General features: G+C 42.0%; 2 protein-coding genes across 8 annotated transcripts in view; one reads left to right on the top strand and one right to left on the bottom strand.

Annotated features, from left to right (window-relative positions):
• LOC115154230 (G protein-activated inward rectifier potassium channel 2-like) overlaps window positions 1-6,317 on the top strand; it is an 83,306-nt gene extending 76,989 nt beyond the window's left edge. For all 3 annotated transcript variants that reach the window (XM_029700241.1, XM_029700242.1, XM_029700243.1), the window contains one exon: window positions 3,076-6,317. In XM_029700241.1, the coding sequence (XP_029556101.1) occupies window positions 3,076-3,434 (359 nt within the window). In that variant the 3' untranslated portion in view covers window positions 3,435-6,317. The remainder of the gene's footprint in view (window positions 1-3,075) is intronic.
• Window positions 6,318-12,656: 6,339 nt separating this feature from the next.
• The window catches only part of LOC115154229 (dual specificity tyrosine-phosphorylation-regulated kinase 1A), a 40,420-nt gene continuing 34,325 nt past the window's right edge, over window positions 12,657-18,751 (bottom strand). For all 5 annotated transcript variants that reach the window (XM_029700236.1, XM_029700237.1, XM_029700238.1 and 2 more), the window contains 5 exons: window positions 18,034-18,180; window positions 17,514-17,654; window positions 17,104-17,407; window positions 16,654-16,778; window positions 12,657-16,414 (listed from right to left, as the gene is read on the bottom strand). In XM_029700236.1, coding sequence (XP_029556096.1) covers window positions 15,830-16,414; window positions 16,654-16,778; window positions 17,104-17,407; window positions 17,514-17,654; window positions 18,034-18,180 — 1,302 coding nt within the window. In that variant the 3' untranslated portion in view covers window positions 12,657-15,829. The remainder of the gene's footprint in view (window positions 16,415-16,653; window positions 16,779-17,103; window positions 17,408-17,513; window positions 17,655-18,033; window positions 18,181-18,751) is intronic.

Raw genomic sequence — 18,751 nt, 5'->3', positions numbered from 1 at the left:
CTGATTGATAACAGATGCAGTCTGCTCCTGATTGATAACAGATGCAGTCTGCTCCTGATTGATAACAGATGCAGTCTGCTCCTGATTGATAACAGATGCAGTCTGCTCCTGATTGATAACAGATGCAGTCTGAAACAGCTAGCTCAAAGACTCTCAGCCTTACAGATCTACCTGTTACCAAGTTGCCTGAATGAGACAACGTCAGTGTATAAATCTACCATTGCATTCCAGAAGGAAATCCGGCTACATTTTCAATAGATACAGTATATACATTTTAATAGCATGTTGTGGTATGGATTAATGCTTTATTCAGTTTGTCTCCACTATCTGTCACCATTCGACAGTATATCTCTCTTTGGGAAGCTGAGCAGAGGTCCAAGAGACTGGTCTGCCGTAAAAATGAATTGTTCATGTTTCATTTGTATTATTTGTACACACATGATCGCCCGCTTGATAACGTATGAACCAGCTGAGCTATAGAAAAGGATCCAATTCAATAGCACCATTGGCAACATTTTAAGCTAGCTGTGGAGTGAGCTTACGTTATGTTCTTATCTCCGTTACACACGCACATGCGCCCACAAGCACAGACACACACAGACACGCGCGCACACGCACACGCACACACACACACACACACACACACACACACACACACACACACACACACACACACACACTGCAATCGGCCCTGGCACTGGGGCGTGGGTTATATAAATGTGCTCAGCTAGGACTGTGTGTGGGTGTCTGCCTGCCTTTCTCTCCATTCACCTTTGGGCTGTTGCTGTTCGTTGAAATTCCTGCGTTTGAGCACGTCAGTGTTTTTCTCCTGTGTCTTGCTCAGGGGCCTCTCGGCTGTGAGAGAGTAATCAGCCACTGAGGTACCTATCGACTGCACTGTGAGCCCCCTTTAATGATGTCTCAGTCTCAGGCCCCCATTCAAGGCTTCACATCCTCGGTAGCCTACTCCCCTGCCTGGTTTAGTTCAGGTTGTGTAAAGACACTGGGCCAGTGATTGGTACAGTGTCAGGATCAGGAGGGGGCTTCCTGAAGCTGAGTAATTGCTGGGTCTGAGTAACACCTACAACAATTGCTGTACTCCACTCAATTTGTCTCTCTTGGGCGGCTGGGCATTCTCAACCAGTTTATATGTATTTGAATCCACCCCTTGCATGTCTTCATTGAAGACATTATTAAACTGTCCTAGCGATAGAAATGCATATGTTGCACTTTGTCAAATTGAATTTGAAGAAAGGCTCTGGACACTTTTGTCATTTAGGGTGCATGACAGGAACAACAGTTTGTAATGGTTTCCAAGCAGGATAATTATATAACTTCTCTCTTTTTGTCTGTGTCGTAGTTTGAGAGACCTGTGTGTGTTACACCTCACAGCAGCAGATTTTGTTCAACATCCATGCTTAGACATAGTTGCTGGAACCCTTATGGTACAGTACGCCATATTGTTTCTGCAGCGTACCAGCTGCTCGTTGGTGCTGCACATTTTCAGGATCATCTGCCAAATGGAACTGCAGTACGAGATGTACCAGCCCTTCCTCCACCACCACGATACAGACACAAACACACTCATGTGATATAGTCATTATGATATAGTCCTTTATACCGTCTCTTCGCTTTACTCAATATCCTGTTGATGGCTGCGCTCCAGAGCACCAATTATTCTTGAATTGCATGTTCATTATGAATCCCCCATTGACCTCCCTCCACTTTTGATGCTATAATCTCAATAATTGTGCCATTCTGATGCCCTGCAGCATTAAACGTGTCAATGGGGCTGGTTAGCCATGACAACTATCTAAATTGGGACATTGCTTGTCATTCAGTGCCTGTTTAACGGTTTCTTATTAAGATGTCTTATGAAACCTGCCGGATAGGGAAAAAAATGTAGGTCAAACGAGTCCACTCATCATTAAGTTATGAGAGGGCTAATCTATTAATGATTATAGGCTCGTCCTCTTGTGTAAGTAGTACTGTTTACATTTTTTCGTCAAATGTTTCAGATGTTCCCTCCTTATCTTTTCCTGTAAAATGGGGAAAATATTTTAAATTGCCAACTTGAATTTTCTCTAATGAGGCAAGGAATTCAGAGACTTTCTAGAGTAATTTTTAACATATCATTAAATTTGACCCAATAAATGATTAATTGAAGTAGTAGCCTGTTTTCCTTGAGAAATATAATAAATTATGGCTTCACTTAGTCTACACACAGAGCCTAGCAGCCATTCATTCTAATGAGTGACAATAAAATCTGGTCAAAGTGCTTTGGTTTGGTTTTGTGATTGTGAAAGATGACATACTGTAGCCTTGCAAATGCTCAGTAGTCAATTGTAAGACCTAAATCATGTTATTGTAATTCAGATCATGTTGGGGAATTTCAAATGAGCTGGCTTATCAACTTCCAAATGCAAAAAGGAAAGTGATGTTTTACCGACCACATGCACTAAGTACATAATAAGTACTTGGACAGCTGCTGCGCTTGTATTCCACTTGTATGTCTTCTGAATATACATGAGCAACGTAAGCTTTAACAAGCCAGCCGTACTACTGTCCACAGAACTTAGACTTAGAGTGCAGCCTTGCACGTGAATGATGAGGATATAAACGCTTACTGTATGTCTCTGGGGTACATTTACAGTGTACTGCTGCATCAAAGCTCAAGCCAGAGTCTGGTTAGTGTCTATGCTCATAATTAAGAGTTATTAATAGTCTCTGTACAGTATGTTCAATACATCAACCCTTCCTGAGTGTTGTGTGGACTGGATAGGGCTGGATATATTAATGAGTGCTCAGTTTTGAGTGTCCAACTGTATCAGCAATTAATAATTTACTTAATCCCAGCACATATGACCGTAGCCAGAGATCACTGATTGCTAACGCTTAACAATGTTTATTGACATGATAACCTGATATAACATTGTTGCTCATAAAGTGCCTGTATACCTGTGTGTGTCATTATCTTGTAATGACGCTGACATTAAATGAGTCATATCCACAACTAGACAGTGTTTTTGTCCGTCTCTAGAGGAGGCTAAGTGCCCTCTGCTCTCTGTCCCACAGGGATGACATGCCAGGCCAGGAGCTCGTACGTGACTAGCGAGATCAAGTGGGGCTACCGCTTCATGCCCGTGCTCACACTGGAGGATGGCTTCTACGAGGTGGACTACAACAGCTTCCACGACATCCATGAGACCAACACACCCAGCTGCAGTGCCAGAGAGCTGGCCGAGATGAATTGCCGCGCCCGCCTGCCCCTTACCTGGTCCGTGGCCAGCAAGCTCAGCCAGCAGGGGGTGCTGGAACCTGAAGGCCGCGAGAAGAAGAGTACTACTACCCTGATAACCCAGGAGGAGGGGCTGGAGGAGCAGACAGAGAGGAATGGTGACATTGCTAACATAGAGAGCGAGTCCAAAGTGTAAAGGGGAGCGAGAGAACCTAGGGCCAGGGGGGCTGTGTGAACCGTACTGTGGCATCTCTTCTCATGACTGGCTGACCAGGTGAGCTGGTCCCAGGTTAGAGGTCAGGGGTCAGGGCCAGGGCAGAAAAGGGGACGGTCTAGCCCGAGGAGCCCTGCAACAAGGACAGCTTAGGCCCTCGTCGGGTCATTTACCTTCCAAAGATAGCTGGTAAACGACAATGGCTGGACTGGAAACCTCTGCGGGCAATTGCATGTTTTGAAAACTTTTTTGTTCTTCTTCAAAATACAAATTCCTATTATTATTATTATTATACATTTTTTATTCAAAGATTAAAACCTATATAAAAGTATATATTCTAGGGCATTTGCATTTGTATTTTTTGTATGTAATATTTGTTTTGTTGCTGAAGTGTGAATATTTGACAGGAAGAGGTTTGATACTGATTCATTTAGACCAGGTCTGTACATATTCTATGCCTTATGTACGAAGCTTTCTTTACATTAGGGGTTTTCAGAAATATATAAGCATGTACAAAAACTGTAGTTAATTTATTCTATATTGTGTACATAAGAGAATAATGTTGATTGTAATAGGCAAGACAAAATAACTCTTAACAATTCTGTATGCAAGCCCTATAGACTATTAGACCAACGGCATCCTCACATCCTTGCCCACTTGGAAGAGAAGTGTTAGACCCTGACTGTGCATGTCCACTAAACATACCACCAAGAGGTAGTGGGAACTGTCGCCCATGACCCTCGAGTATCATCAGTCCAAGTCTCCCCTCCTTGAAGACCTTTATGTGCTCATAGGATAGGCTTGATGCAATACCCTTTAAGTTGGGAATGGAAGCTGGAAGCGAGAATGAACTGAAGGGAGTTGAACTAAGTTGCCCTTCGGAACCAAGTTGACGTCTGTGTGACCGTTTTCTCTCCATTTGTTTTGGCCGTATTTCTGTTGGTCATATAACTAAATATTCATATCAACAAATACCCAAATACTACTTTCAAATATAATTTAGGAATTTCTTCATAAGAAGATGACATGGTAACTAACATGTTGGGAATACAGGGCTTTCACATGACATCATCGCTGGAGAGTGTGGTGGAATCTCAGTCTTATATGGTAGTACTGTACCTCACAGTAAGGAGGAGGAAAATGACAGGAAGTATATGCTCATTTGTTCAGTAGTTGTCTGGCCACGAATCAAAGCTACGTTATGAAAGACTGACCATCAGAGGCTGCCGATGTACATTGTTAAAGCGTAATATTCCCTTACCGATGCCTATTATCTGAAACCCAGTATTATTGTAATGGTGTCTGTAACCAGCCAGGCCAGACATGAATGTAGGCAACTGTATGTCAGCTGAGGATATGGAGGTTGCCATGGGGATGAGGTGGTCTTGTTATGCCACAGACCACAGGCCAGAGTGAGTGTAGTGGATAGCCACCCAGTGGAAAGTTCCATGCAGGCCCTCTAGTTACTGGCATTGTAGGGGTTTCATGATATAATGATGGTATTACGTAGGGTCTCACTGATAGTATAACTGAGGCATTGTAAACATAGGTCTTGGAGGGTAGAGGGGCTGTCTCTATGGACACAGGCAGATGGACAATGCTTTCAATAAAGCTCCTATCGTCGCTGATGAACATGCTCACTTTTCTAATATGAAGGAAAGGCTTCAATCTTTCAGTGTGTCTCTGAGGTGAATCCCACTGTCGTGTTTGGCCCATAGCGGACAGATGAAGGCACACTGAGACAATGTAAAGAAACCATGTGAGGGGAAGTTAGGGATCGCATTCAGGCCTACTCTGACAACTTTAACAAAGTGCAGATCGAGGCTGTTATTTTTCTTCTTTTCACATATTTTGCCCACTTTATTTCTGCTGCAGAACTACTTTTCTAAAAGCAATTGATTTGTGTTTCTGGCAAAATGTTTGATTTGAAAACGAGCAGTGTAATATGACCTAACAATGTTATCACTTTACAACAGTGTGAAATGTCTTTACTGCGGAACGTTTTAGCTCTGCTTGTCACTGATAGCACACTTGTGTCAATGAAGAACATTTGGAAACACTTTACATTAAGTTGCCCTTATATGATGCAGTTAGTCTATAGCTATTTCAATTGTTTTTAATTGTGAACCATATTTGTTACAGGTGTAGTTACTGTGTAGTTATTGGTAATTACTCTGATGTTATAAAAAGGGTAGATGTTTCACCTATGTGGTATTTAAGCAGCTTAATGTAAAGTGTTCGACTTGCAGGCATCAACATGCACTTCATTTTACTTCTGTCCATCTCTGAACAAAGGCTGAACTAAACAGACATGTTTATTATATCGAATCCTTTATTTGACTGTATTTATTAATTTGTCGTTTTAATACCAATCATGGTTGTATTAAGTTGTAACTTTAACATGATTACAATCCAACATACTGGTTCATAAATCAACTTCAACAATACTTTAACCAATACTTATCTCACTCTCTTTTATTGATAAAAATCGTATTCTACCTTTTGTGTGGATTTAATGAAATTGAGAAATATATTCACACTCTGTGGTCAATATTGTGAGAATTATTCATTGAAAGGAGCAATCATATTCAATCTAAAGGGCACCATTTAAACCATGTGGTACAGTACAGGACCAATAAATGGTAGAGCTAGAGTTTAGGAAGACCCACTATTTTGGAATGGGGTGTGATTCTCAAACACTGAGGGTTGCCCAATGCAAAGTACACCAACCCATTATTTACGTAAATTACAACCAACCAGCACCCAAACAAAAGAGGGGACTGCGTTTGCAAGCTCTGCTTCAGGGATGTGCCAAACAGCACAGCTAAGCAAAAGTCCTGTTCTTCCTAGACTGCTTGTTACTCAAGGTTCTCAACTCTCATGCCATGCAATTGATTTGAAGTATATAAAATGCTGACAGTAGGAAATTAATCTGTTTTGTCTCTCACAAAATGATCAGACTCAGAGTTGAGAAAGGCCACCAAAAGATACTGCAACAGCACAAAGTCGAGTCGATATTAATTTAACAAGACTTCTCATTAGCACTCTATACAGCTTGAAAAAGTACATAGTATACTGTAATTAAGGCTGGGTGTGGACTTAGATAGTTTAGCAGCATAACTGCTCAATAACTTCATAGTACTTGCATCGAATTGCTTTATTATGCAAATGCTCAACTAATGAGCTAGTGTGACCAAGCAGCACTACAGTACATATTACAGCTTTGATTGAGACCCCAAAACATGTATTGTTAAGCCTTTTATCTACGATAAACTGGTCTTCTCTGCATTGTGTTGTGTGTAACAATAAGGTTATGCCCGGACAATAGAGAAGACTAGAGGTGCCGTACATTTAAATATCCTCCCCTTTTCTTCAATTTCAGCCTAAACTGACATACCCAAATCTAACTGCCTGTAGCTCATGCCCTGAAGCAAGGATATGTATATTCTTGGTACCATTTGAAAGGAAATACTTTGAAGTTTGTGGAAATGTGAAAGGAATGTAGGAGAATATAACACAATAGATCTGGTAAAAGATAATACAAAGAAAAAACAACCGTTCTTTTTTTTGTAGCATCATCTTTGAACTGCAAGAGAAAGGCCATAATGTATTATTCCAGCCCAGGTGCAATTTATATTTTGGCCACCAGATGGCAGCAGTGTATGATCAACATTTTAGACTGATCTAATGAACCATTGCATTTCTGTTCAAAATGTTAAATCAAGACTGCCCAAATGTTCCTAATTTGTTTATTAATAACTTCTCACGTTCAAAATTGCGCACTCTCCTCAAACAATAGCATGGTATTCTTTCACTGTAATAGTTACTGTAAATTGGACAGTGCAGTTAGATTAACAAGAATTTAGGCTTTCTGCCAATATCAAATATGTCTATGTCCTGGAAAATGTTCTTGTTACTTACAATCTCATGCTAATTGCATTAGCCTACGTTAGCTCAAACGTCCCGGGGAAGGAACACCGATCGCAAAGAAGTTAAGCGTGACTATGTGTGTATTTGCGTATGTGCATGTCTGTTCTCCAGCTAAGTGAATGATTTTCAAGATCATGATGGGGCCATGCATTCCTTGTGTCTCTCTGATCTTAAAGCCCGACTCCAAGACTGTGGCTCTGAAATGCCAGTTTCAAATTGACTGTAGATATGTTTCTCCCTCATAGCGGGGACCCTTTCAACATCCACCAACTCAGTATCTTCAGCATCACATCAGCGTGTGTCAAAACGCCTCTGCACCATTTTGATTTAATATAGATGAGACTTGATTTTTCATAAAAACATGGGCCGGGAATGGGCTTGACAGTTAAGCAAAGCAATAAAGCGACGCACTTTGCCCCTGACAACAGTCAAGTCGGATGGCAGCTCATTGTTTCTGTTGCAAGCAGAGGTGGGGGGCAGGGGTGGGGGGCAGGGGTGGGGTGGACGGCCTACCTGGGGAAGTTTTCCATTTTCCAATGCTGAAACCAAAATGCTATCTGCTATCACACAAACGCACACACAAGCTCACAGCCGCACACAGATGCGCGCACGCCCACACACATTTCAGTCACAATCTGAGGTGAAAGTGAATGTAGCCTACTTTATGGCTGAATTTCAGGACCTTCAGAACGGATGTCCATTATATTACTCCGCATTACCCTCCTACTCATATAGATGAGTAGGAGGGTAACGCATCAAACAATCAAAATGTGCTGGTACAAAAACGTTTTCATTTTGGTTTCTCCATGGATTTGTATTCATTGCAGCGTAAGAAACAAAAGTAAGATTATAGTGATAAAAACCTGTCCTTTTCTATAGACCATCTCTGCCTTTCCCTAACATCTCCATGTAAAGAGTTATGCTGCTTCACAATGACTTGAATGAGCCCCAACAATCACTACTGTAGAACCCTCCCCACACACACCTCTCATTATCATCAATACATGTCACTGTTTACTGCTGAATTTGGCACTATTATCCTATGAGAGTTTACCTTTCCTCTCATGTGAAATTCCAATGTCTTCTAGAGAATTAAACAGCCAACAATGTTGTAGAAAGTTTCCATGTTGGTCTTTTCTTTGGTTTGGCACTACTTCTTTGTCACTGACCACTCTACTCTCTGCCCCCCAACCCAGCCCCATGCAGGTCCTCAGTGTGATAGCGCACTGGCAATGGATGGATGGAAAGCATGCTTTATATGAAAGCACAATCATTGTACAGAAACCAAAATGACTATAGTGACACATTTTTTAAATACATTTCTACAGTATGTTTGAAAGAAATATGTTTGATTTGCCCTCAAAACAAGAGAACGCGTAAGTGGTATGAATCAGCGTACTTGTCATGGGGCTGTGTGTTAGGTGTTGTTAGTGGTTGACAAGCCATTAGACATATATGAGGAACATAAATATAGTTAATATGCATTAAATAAAAAACAAACAAGGAAATATAATTCTTGAAGAGCATTTCCATTTCACTGGTGATACAGGTAACTGCCAAAAATAAATAAGGGATACAAAGTACTGTATATTGTAAGCAGTTTCTTCCACACCGGTGTGGTTCCTGAGTTAATTAACATCCCATCATGTTTAGGATAAGGTATAAAAATGGTGTTTTAGGTTATTGTCCCGCTGAAAGGTGAGTTCCTCTCCCAGTGTCTGGTGGAAAGCAGACTGAACCAGGATTTTGCCTTTGCTTAGCGCCATTCCATTTCTTTTTTACCCTGAAAAACATCCCAGTCCTTAACGATTACAAGCATACCCATAAAATGATGAAGCCACCACTATCCTTGAAAATATGGAGAGTGGTACTCAGTAATGTGTTGTGTTTCATTTGCCCCAAACATAACACCTTGTATTCAGGACAAAAAGTTAATTGCTTTGCCATATTCTTTGCAGTATTATTTAGTGCCTTGTTACAAACAATTATTTTAATTCTGTACAGGCTTCCTTCTTTTCACTCTGTCATTTAGGTTAGTATTGTGGAGTAACTACAATGTTGATGATCCATCCTCAGTTTTCACCTATCACGTCTGTGGAACTTGTTCAGTTTATGTCTGTTGTTGAATCTTATGTTCATACAAATATTTACACATGTTAAGTTTGTGAAAATAAACCCAGTTGACAGTGAGAGGACGGTTCTTTTTTTGCTGAGTTTATGTAGCCCAAGCCCTTTACTGCTACCTACAGTAGGCCATTATATAGCTAAGTGAATCAAATGTAATGTAACTTCCTATTAGCTATCTATCTTGATGTATCATTGTAAATTAAAAACACAAGCTCGAAATGCATTTGTAGATAACAGCCATGGAGGGGGTGAAACGACTGCAGCTCCAGCTGTCAGTAAAGGGAGAGTGTAGGCTACTGGAAAGGGCAGGTCATTTTGTGGGAGGACAATATTAAAATATTCTCCAGTTCCAGTCCATAGTAATGAAGACTATGTATTAGGACAGAGAGATAATAGCAACATAATATTCAGTTATATCTAATTTTAGTATAATGAAGCCTGTTTCTTTGTGTTTTTTTCTGTCCTCAGATAAGGAGAGCTGTGAAAGCCGGGACGCAGAAAAATTGCCACGTTAGCTACCGCCGCCGCCGACACGACCTTAAACTTGCCATCACTAAATCAAATCAAATGTATTAATATAGCCCTTCTTACATCAGCTGATATCTCAAAGTGCTGTACAGAAACCCAGCCTAAAACCCCAAACAGCAAGCAATGCAGGTGTAGAAGCACAGTGGCTAGGAAAAATTCCATAGAAAGGCAAAAACCAAGGAAGAAACCTAGAGAGGAACCAGGCTATGAGGGGTGGCCAGTCCTCTTCTGGCTGTGCCGGGTGGAGATTATAACAGAACATGGCCAAGATGTTCAAATGTTCATAAATGACCAGCAAGGTCAAATAATAATAATCACAGTAGTTGGGGTGCAACAAGTCAGCACCTCAAGAGTAAATGTCAGTTGGCTTTTCATAGACGATCATTGAGAGTATCTCTACCGCTCCTGCTGTCTCTAGAGTTGAAAACAGCAGGTCTGGGACAGGTAGCACGTCTGGTGAACAGGTCAGGGTTCAGTTGAAACTGGAGCAGCAGCACGACCAGGTGGACTGGGGACAGCAAGGAGTCATCATGCCAGGTAGTCCTGAGGCATGGTCAGGACTACCTGACTACCTAGATGAAAAGGTTCCAATGAATGTCCCAAGAGCCTGCACACCCGGTACCTGGACTATGATTGGCCAGATTAGTACTCTAAAAAATATATTTTAGTATAGTTAAAATGTTCATGTTCTGTTCACTTAATATAATTTAAAAGTATGTATTAAGGTGTCTAATAAAATACACTTGTCAAAAACTAATGTAGACATTCATTTCCAAATGCCTTCAAAATATTTTTTACAATGGAGTGCCAAAATTGCTGCGGGTGGCTACAAAACAACACCCCTGTAAGTAATCTAGGGTTAATACATATTGGTTTGAGAGGGAAGAATTACAAATGTCCCAATATTTACACTGTATACACAACCTCTTTCCTTCCCACACTTCACTATCTCAAGTTGCTAACACCTGGGCACACCTTCGATGGCCTCACAGGAACTTCGTCATTCCTCCTCAGACCTCACCCCTCACTTAGTCACATCTTAACCCTGCACAAGTCAAGCATCACCCCTTCTCCTCAACCCACCCCTAGTCAAGAATCAACCCTGCACTCGTCATTCCTCACGCCTGCATTGGTCAGTAATCATCCTTGCTCTAGTCAAGCCTCACTTTGAATTCTCACCCTGCACCTTTTTTGCACAATGATGAACTTTTCCATTAGCCGAAAAACAGGCACATTTGACAACAAAAAAAACGTGGAGCTATAAGTTTGGGAAAACGTAGCTAGCAATTATCTTCATAATTAGCTATGATTCAATTAATTTCAATGAAAATGTTGCTAGCTAATATGAATGTCACACATTGGAACTCCACTGGCGGCAAGTTAACTCAACCACTCCACTTCCCAGATCTGGGATAACCTATTACATTCTTCCAATTCTGATACATCACCATAGCTAAATAACATTGGTTGGTTTAAGCAATAAAGAAAACCATGCCCATTCCAAAATGAAAGCAAATTAATTGTCTATAACTCATTGATCCTGCTTTGTAACCAGACCTACCCCATCTATGTAGTTTGGGTGCTAGCTAGCCTGTCAATAAAGGAACACAGCTAGCTAGCAAGTTAAAGATGGGAAACCAGTGCCACTTCGTTTCTTGACGAAGCAGAGCTGGGAAGCATCGCAGTAAAATGGATTTCCGTACATAATGTTGTTCTATCACGCGTGCAATGATGTCCCTAAGATATTGTATTGTTGAAATGAATTCAATCAGAAATGATCGCTAGCTGGAAAAGCTCATTGCAATAGAAAAGCTCATTGCAATTTAAAAATGTGCTTTAATGCAAGAGTGAGAACTGATGCACAGGTGAGTCAGAGGGGTGATACCTGAACAATGCAGGGGGGGACGCTTGACGAGTGCAGGTCCGATACTTGACTAGGGGAAGGATGACACTTGACTAGTTGAAAAGTGAGGTCTGAGGAGGAATGACAGTTCCTAACAAGTATTGTGTACTTCTAAACACCAATACAATCCTGCTGTCTGCCAATCAGTCCAACACCTCAGCCACTACACTAAATACATGGTCTCTGGTGTCAAACAAAGGAGGATGCCTCTTACAGTATATCAAACATCAAGAAAACAGCAACTGCAAAAAGTTTCAGATGTTGATTTCAAAAGGTATCTCACAGGTGTTACCTGGCATGTCACACCAAGGTCTTTTAGGCTCACTTTCTGCAGCGCCTGAACATTCGGTTTTAATTTGGTTCTTCAGTGCCATTTTGACTACAAAATGAGAAACATTCCTGAAATTCCATGAGAGTAAAGGAACTGATCTATTGGCAAATTATTTGGACATTTTAAGAATGATGGAAATCCTTTCATAATAAAAGGACCAAGTGGGGAGGGTTAACACATTCAATGCCATTGTGTAAAAAGTTGAAGTATTGTGAAGATTGTGCTTTTCATTATCCTTACTGAAGCATAACATTGTCATGATGGGAACTAGACTAGTTAAAATACTTGGCATTCTAGACATGTCTACTGTGATTAAATTCCAGTCCTTATCCATCTGAGAACCAAAGAAAGTGGCAAGGAAAAAGGAAACAAATAGCAGACTCAGTACAAGTTGATCATTTTTTTTTTATCATACATAAGACCGCTTGAATATAATACAAAGGGCTTGTCCATTTTTTAAAATGTTTGCAACATTCTCATATACAGAGCAAGTATTGACTAGATCTTACAATCTGTGGACACAGGTATATCTTTTCCCATGCCGTTTAATCTTTACAATGCACGTCAGATGTCCTGTAACCAAACTGTTGTCAATCACTCAAAACCAGGCGACTGGGGGACAGGAAGGCAAGGGTGGCAATAAAAAGCCTGTATTCCAATGAAACAGGGAGCAGAGCAGAAATGATATCGAACACTTGGGAGTAAAAGTTGGATGTTTGTTGACGATCATGGCTTTCACTTACACACACACACATCAGTAGCCCGACTGCAAATGGCCCCACGGTGGAAGCTTATGCCAATTTTAATGCACCTAAAAATAGTTCCTGTAATATATGTACATAATTGCTTATGTATTTATATATTAAAACACAGCTGTCATTCAGGTTTGTAGACACATCCACACACTATACCCTGTCTATAAAATTTAAGGTATGAATATCTACTCTCCTGTTAATTTAAACCCTAAAGGTTTTGCATTTGTACTGGCATTGTCAACTACTTTGGCCTGGAAGCACAGTTACCCACTGACTAATATCACAGAACTTCCACTGCATGGTCTCCACATCGACTTAAATGTACTCAAAATACCATTAGGAAAAAAGTAGTGAGTTCTAAACTTCCTTTATTAAAAAAATACAAATATATACATAATAAATTCTATTTCAGCTATTAAAATGGGGTTGAAAAGTAAACACCTGAAGCCTGTGATGTCATGGACACCTTTCCTCTAGCTGTTGCCGCCCCCTTAAATTTTTGCAACGCGTACAAAACTTAGGCCAGTACTCCTGTATCCTCAGGCATCACATGATGAGACTGGAGTATGACACTCCAGCAGGCAGGTCTCACTTCTCACACCATTACTCCCTACTAGTTTCCTTTTGGATTCAACACCCATGGTGTGAGCTTCAGTCAAACATTTATTTTACCTAATTTAGAGCAGTATCCCAGCAAAAATGTGGATGTGTACAGTGCCTCTCTGCTAGCTAGGTCAAAAAAGGTTGCTTCTAAATTGAGGGGGGAAACCCATTTTAGCCACTGCCATGAAGACTGCCGAAAGTAGTTAAGGCAGCTTTATCCAGACAGGCACGTTTGAAACAGCCTCTGAATACATGGTCACAAATTGAAAGATTAATGCACTGTTCACATCTTTCCTCTCTCACTTTCAACTCATGAATACGAGGACTTGCCTCAACTAACAGCCACCATACTGATACTCCGGAACCCGCAGAGTAGCAACCAGCGTTGGCATCTATTGTCCCTCAAGTCCTTGAGAACAGAAAAAAGTTCTACCAATGAGATATTTGTTTTTGATTGTATTTTTTGTCTTTTTAGAGAGAAAAAAACCTTACAACCAATTCTGTTGAAGATACAGCTAACATTAAATGTACTGAGTTCAACAACAGTTCCAGTTTTGCTAAAGCAATAGATACAGCCATTTTTACTGACCTTTAAAAAAGGTCTTGATACACCTTGTGTCAAAGTGCAGAACTGCTACATTATTGGTTACAGACATCTATGTGCTATAAAAACAGCTTTGGTACAATAAATTATCAAAAGGGAAAATAAATTCTTGTAAAATTCACAGCATAATTGTGAGGCAAAAAAGCAGTCACATAAAATTCAGCATGTTTTCATTTTGAAGATGAACAGAAGATATTTTTGCAGAAGCTCTGTTGGAGGAACCGCATGCTGAAGAAACAAAGAAAAGCAAGTAAAAAGATGGAAGGGACACAGTCATAGCTAATTCCATCCATCTTGCAACAAAAATACTTCTGTGAACTTACAAGGCCCGGCAATCACTGGACCTCGCAAGTCACACGTTTTAGTTAAAGGCCTCAAATTACCATTCTCAAAACCCATTTTTTCTTACTTTTTCTTTGTTAAGAATTATGTTTTTTTTAATCCAAACTGCAAAAATAGAGGAAAGCTTTTTTCTCATTTAAACGATAATGTCCAGCTTCTTTCCCCACCCCCCCTTAATTTCAGAGTCCAAAAAAACATAAGGCCAAAGAGTTATCTAAAAAAAACGGACACTGCCCGGACATCTGTACTGTAGGTTTGGGGTGGATCGGCCCTGGCCACTGCTCCTAACTACATCTCTTCAGTGTGGCCTTTTGAGAGTCCAGGGGAGGGCTAGGAGGGCCCACCTTTACTGGCCTGGGGCCTCCCAGCATGGCACTTTGCTGCACAGCTGTACATGGCTGGCCCCCAGCGCAGCGCATCCACATTCCTCTCAAAGAAAGCGTGACACAGACAAACCCAGCGAGATGGAAACTCCCTGCATAATGCTTCAATCCTCTGCCACTCTATAGACAGGTATACTACAAAGCAGTTGTAGCATTAGTTAGCCAGCCAAATTGCCTAAATATTCGTAAATAACTTATTAAAAAAAATATATAAGCTTGAAATGGAAATGGTCTAATGACAACAACCTGGTTGTTTATAAAAGTTAGCTAACTCATTGATCCTGCTTTGTAGTATAGACTTCAGGTCTCACAGGTGGAATTGCACAACAGAACAGAAAAATTCAAATGAGAACATAAATCCAAAGAGAAAATTATTCTTGTATGGAAAAAAGTGCAAATGTGTGGATAGGAGTTGCTGGAAATGTTATGGTGCTGTAACAATTTCTTTACTAAATAGCCGTTAACAAATAATGTCTACGTCATTTTCTACCCACAGACTTCTAAGCGCTCAGCTGACAATAACAAGGAATAATGCAAACCATGCAGAGTCGAGTGAGAGTTGTATGTGAAATGAATGGATGCTTCAGTACTGTTGTGAAGTATGTTATGCAAGATCGTTTGCAGGAAAAATCTAATTCCCTGTGAACACTGAAAATGGTAGAGCGAAAAATCCCATTTGAAACCAAAGTGAAGAGAGAAACCCAAGGGTGGCATGGGGAGGAGTTGGAGAGATGGTGGGCTTTGCACTGTGGTAGAGGGTAAGTGATAATCTCCCCCTATAGTTTAAAGCAGCTTTTTGATTCTTTATGCACTTTTTTTGTTGAAATAAAAACCCACCACCTTCAAAAAAAACAAAACATTCTCAGTTTAGTCACGAACTGGCGACAGAACTCTGCTGTACACAGACTCCTGCCATGGGCGACTCCTCCCTATCTATGCCTTGTCTCATGCCCATGGGGTAGGTGGGGTGGCCCGCCATCCCAGTCTCTTGCCTGGGGTTGGAGAAGGCACCCAGTCCCATTCTGCCGTTCTGGCCAAAGTCCAAGGCTGCGTTGGCAGGGAGCGGGCGCAGCTGGTAAGCCTTGTTCCCCTGGGCCCCGGTGGAGGAGGAAGATGTGGAGGAGGAGGAGGAAGACAGGGAGGTCATAGACAGGTGGCCGTGCACCACCTCCACCGAGTTCTCTGTGGAGGCACTGTTGACAGGGGAGTGGTAGAGGCGGGGCCTGGGCCGTGCAGGCAGGCCCTGCTGTCCATGGGGGTGGTGGGGGTGATGGTGTCCGTGGTGATGGTGCTGGTGGGCAGAGGAGCTGTTGCCGGGGGCCAAGGGGTGGATGGCCTTGGGCGCCTGGGGAGGCACGTGAAAGGTGGTTTCCTGGACGGGGTGGGTCTCCACTGTCACTGTCTGCGCCCCTTTGCCACCAGCCCAGCCAACTGGGGGAGGGAACGGCTGCTTCGCCTGACACACAACAGCAACAGTCAGTAACTCAAATGACTGATAATAGGTTATTCAACTCTGTCTGAAGAGTGACACCTATGTTTAGAAAACCCAATACTTCCCCAAGCTGTGCCTAAGAGGGCTCATCCAGCTCAAATGGGAGTTAAGGTAAAGGTTGTCAACCTGGGTTATAGACTAAGTGACAATCTAGTGGGGGTCACTTGGCCAGGAGCAATAGTGTGTGTGTGTGTGAGACTTACCTGTGGGCAGAGATTTTCGCAGTCCATGGCCTGCACAGCAGCACTGAAGTGACCTCCGCTGTGCCGGTGCTGATGTGTTGGGTCCGAGCGCGCCCGCCCACTGGTGCTAGTGCCAGACGACCCTCCTGCAGAGCAGAAACCCAAATAGAAATCGGTTGACATTAAATTTATGTTGAACATTTGAGATAGTCCCAATCTCCCTTAAGGCTCTGCACTACCGTACATGAGCTGTTAGTTAATAACACATTTTTATAATTTCATCATGTCTAATCCGGTACTGAAAAAAATGTATTCCTTGGGAATCCCAGAGTGTGCGGGGCAAGAGCAAACAAAGTGAACACCCGGGGGTTCCCCAGGATTGGACAGAGACATGGGTCTAAGGTCACGCTAATGCTTCAAAGTGAACCCCCAGTTCTCCATGCAGCTTTGCGGCTGCGTTGCTCTCCCTACCTGAGCTGGAGGAGGTGCTGGAGGTGGTTCCCGAGGACTGGGACTGCTCCAGCGCGGGGCTGGTGGACACGCTGCTACTCGTGTTGGTCCCCTCATCCGCAGTCTTCTTGAAGAAGCTGTGTTGCAGGGCGTAGTAGGGCTGGATGCGGCTCTTGGGGTCGTAGTCCAGCATCCGAAGGATCAGATCCTTGAACTTCAAGTAGTCAGCGACAGCGTGGCCAGACTCGCCCGCCCGCCGCCCCCCAGGACCCCCCGCCTCCACACCCAGGATGCTGTGCAGCTTCCGCATGCCCGGCGGCTTATACTGCGCACACACAGAACAGAGACTGAGGATATATACACTCACTATTGCAGAGGACATTTATGACATCCCAACAACATAATTGACAAGAGTGATTTGTTGAACTCACCCTTTTGCCATCTTTGGTCTTCTTTGCACCCCACGTGCTGTCCGATATCTTCTCAAAGAACTTCCTGGTCTTAGGCGCCTGGTCCAATATGTAATTGGGAGGGACACCCAGAACTTCCACTATTTTGTTAATTTGATCAATCTGAAAAATCAGAAGACCACAATTAAGAATGTCTTACCCTATTTGGCACTAACTGCGTATTAAATTGCCTGCACCTCAGTATAGGAAAAAGGACTGAGTTTAAAAGGCATGTGAAGGTCTTACATTACATTTATCAACAATACAACAACTAAACTAGGTGAAAAGTGAAGTCCTGTCTCCTAGTGAAACGTTCAAAGCTCTACAGCTCCCTCTGTTGGTCTTTATTAGGTTCTCACTCCCTACACTCATCTTGATGAAGACAAAAACTGAAAATCTTTCTCACATGAGCACAATGAAGCATCACATCACAATTAAGCATTATCTGACAAGTCATATCATCCTAAATAAAGACTACATCTTTTCATTCCATGAGTCCTACCTCATTGGCCCCACTGAAGAGGGGCTCTCCAGTGTGCATCTCCACCAGAATGCAGCCCAGGGACCACATGTCGATGGCCAGGTCGTAAGGCATGCCCAGCAGCACCTCTGGGGAGCGGTAGAAGCGACTCTGGATGTACTGGTAGATCTGAGGGGAGAGAAAGAGGTCACGGCTATTAGCACATGGCATTTTGATCCTTTTCTAGCCATGTAATGTGCAACCCTTTCCACAAAAAAACAAATGAAAAACTTGTTTTGTATCTTTCTACATCATACTCTACCAAGCCATCTATCCAATAATAAATCTAAATCAATCCATTAAATAGAGAATCCATAGTGGGTCACAAAAATATCAGATTCTCAGTTTTGGTGTAAGACCTGAAGTAGCATAAAATTGACCATTAACTTCCAGAAAAAACAACATCAGCGTCACATCCTCATTCACCCAGCCTCTGTTAGTGATGGGGGGGAGGGGGGAATCGATAGTTACAAATCACAATTATAATCGATACTTTGAGTACAAGTATCCAACTAGTTTTTGCTCAGTAGCTTTCGCTACCTATCAAAAACTCCAGTATGTTTCATCCTATAGCTTGTTCACCATCTTTTTAACTAGTGAGATTTTATTTTATCTGATGTCTGATAATAAAAATAAAAAATTATCATGCTCTCCCTCGTCTCTCTGCCGCAGACATACAGTGCATGCAGAAAGTACTCAG

This window comes from Salmo trutta, chromosome 19, assembly GCF_901001165.1.
Source record: "Salmo trutta chromosome 19, fSalTru1.1, whole genome shotgun sequence".
Lineage (NCBI taxonomy): Eukaryota > Metazoa > Chordata > Actinopteri > Salmoniformes > Salmonidae > Salmo > Salmo trutta.
Note: the sequence above shows the minus strand (reverse complement) of the source record. Positions and strands in the feature narration are given on the sequence as shown.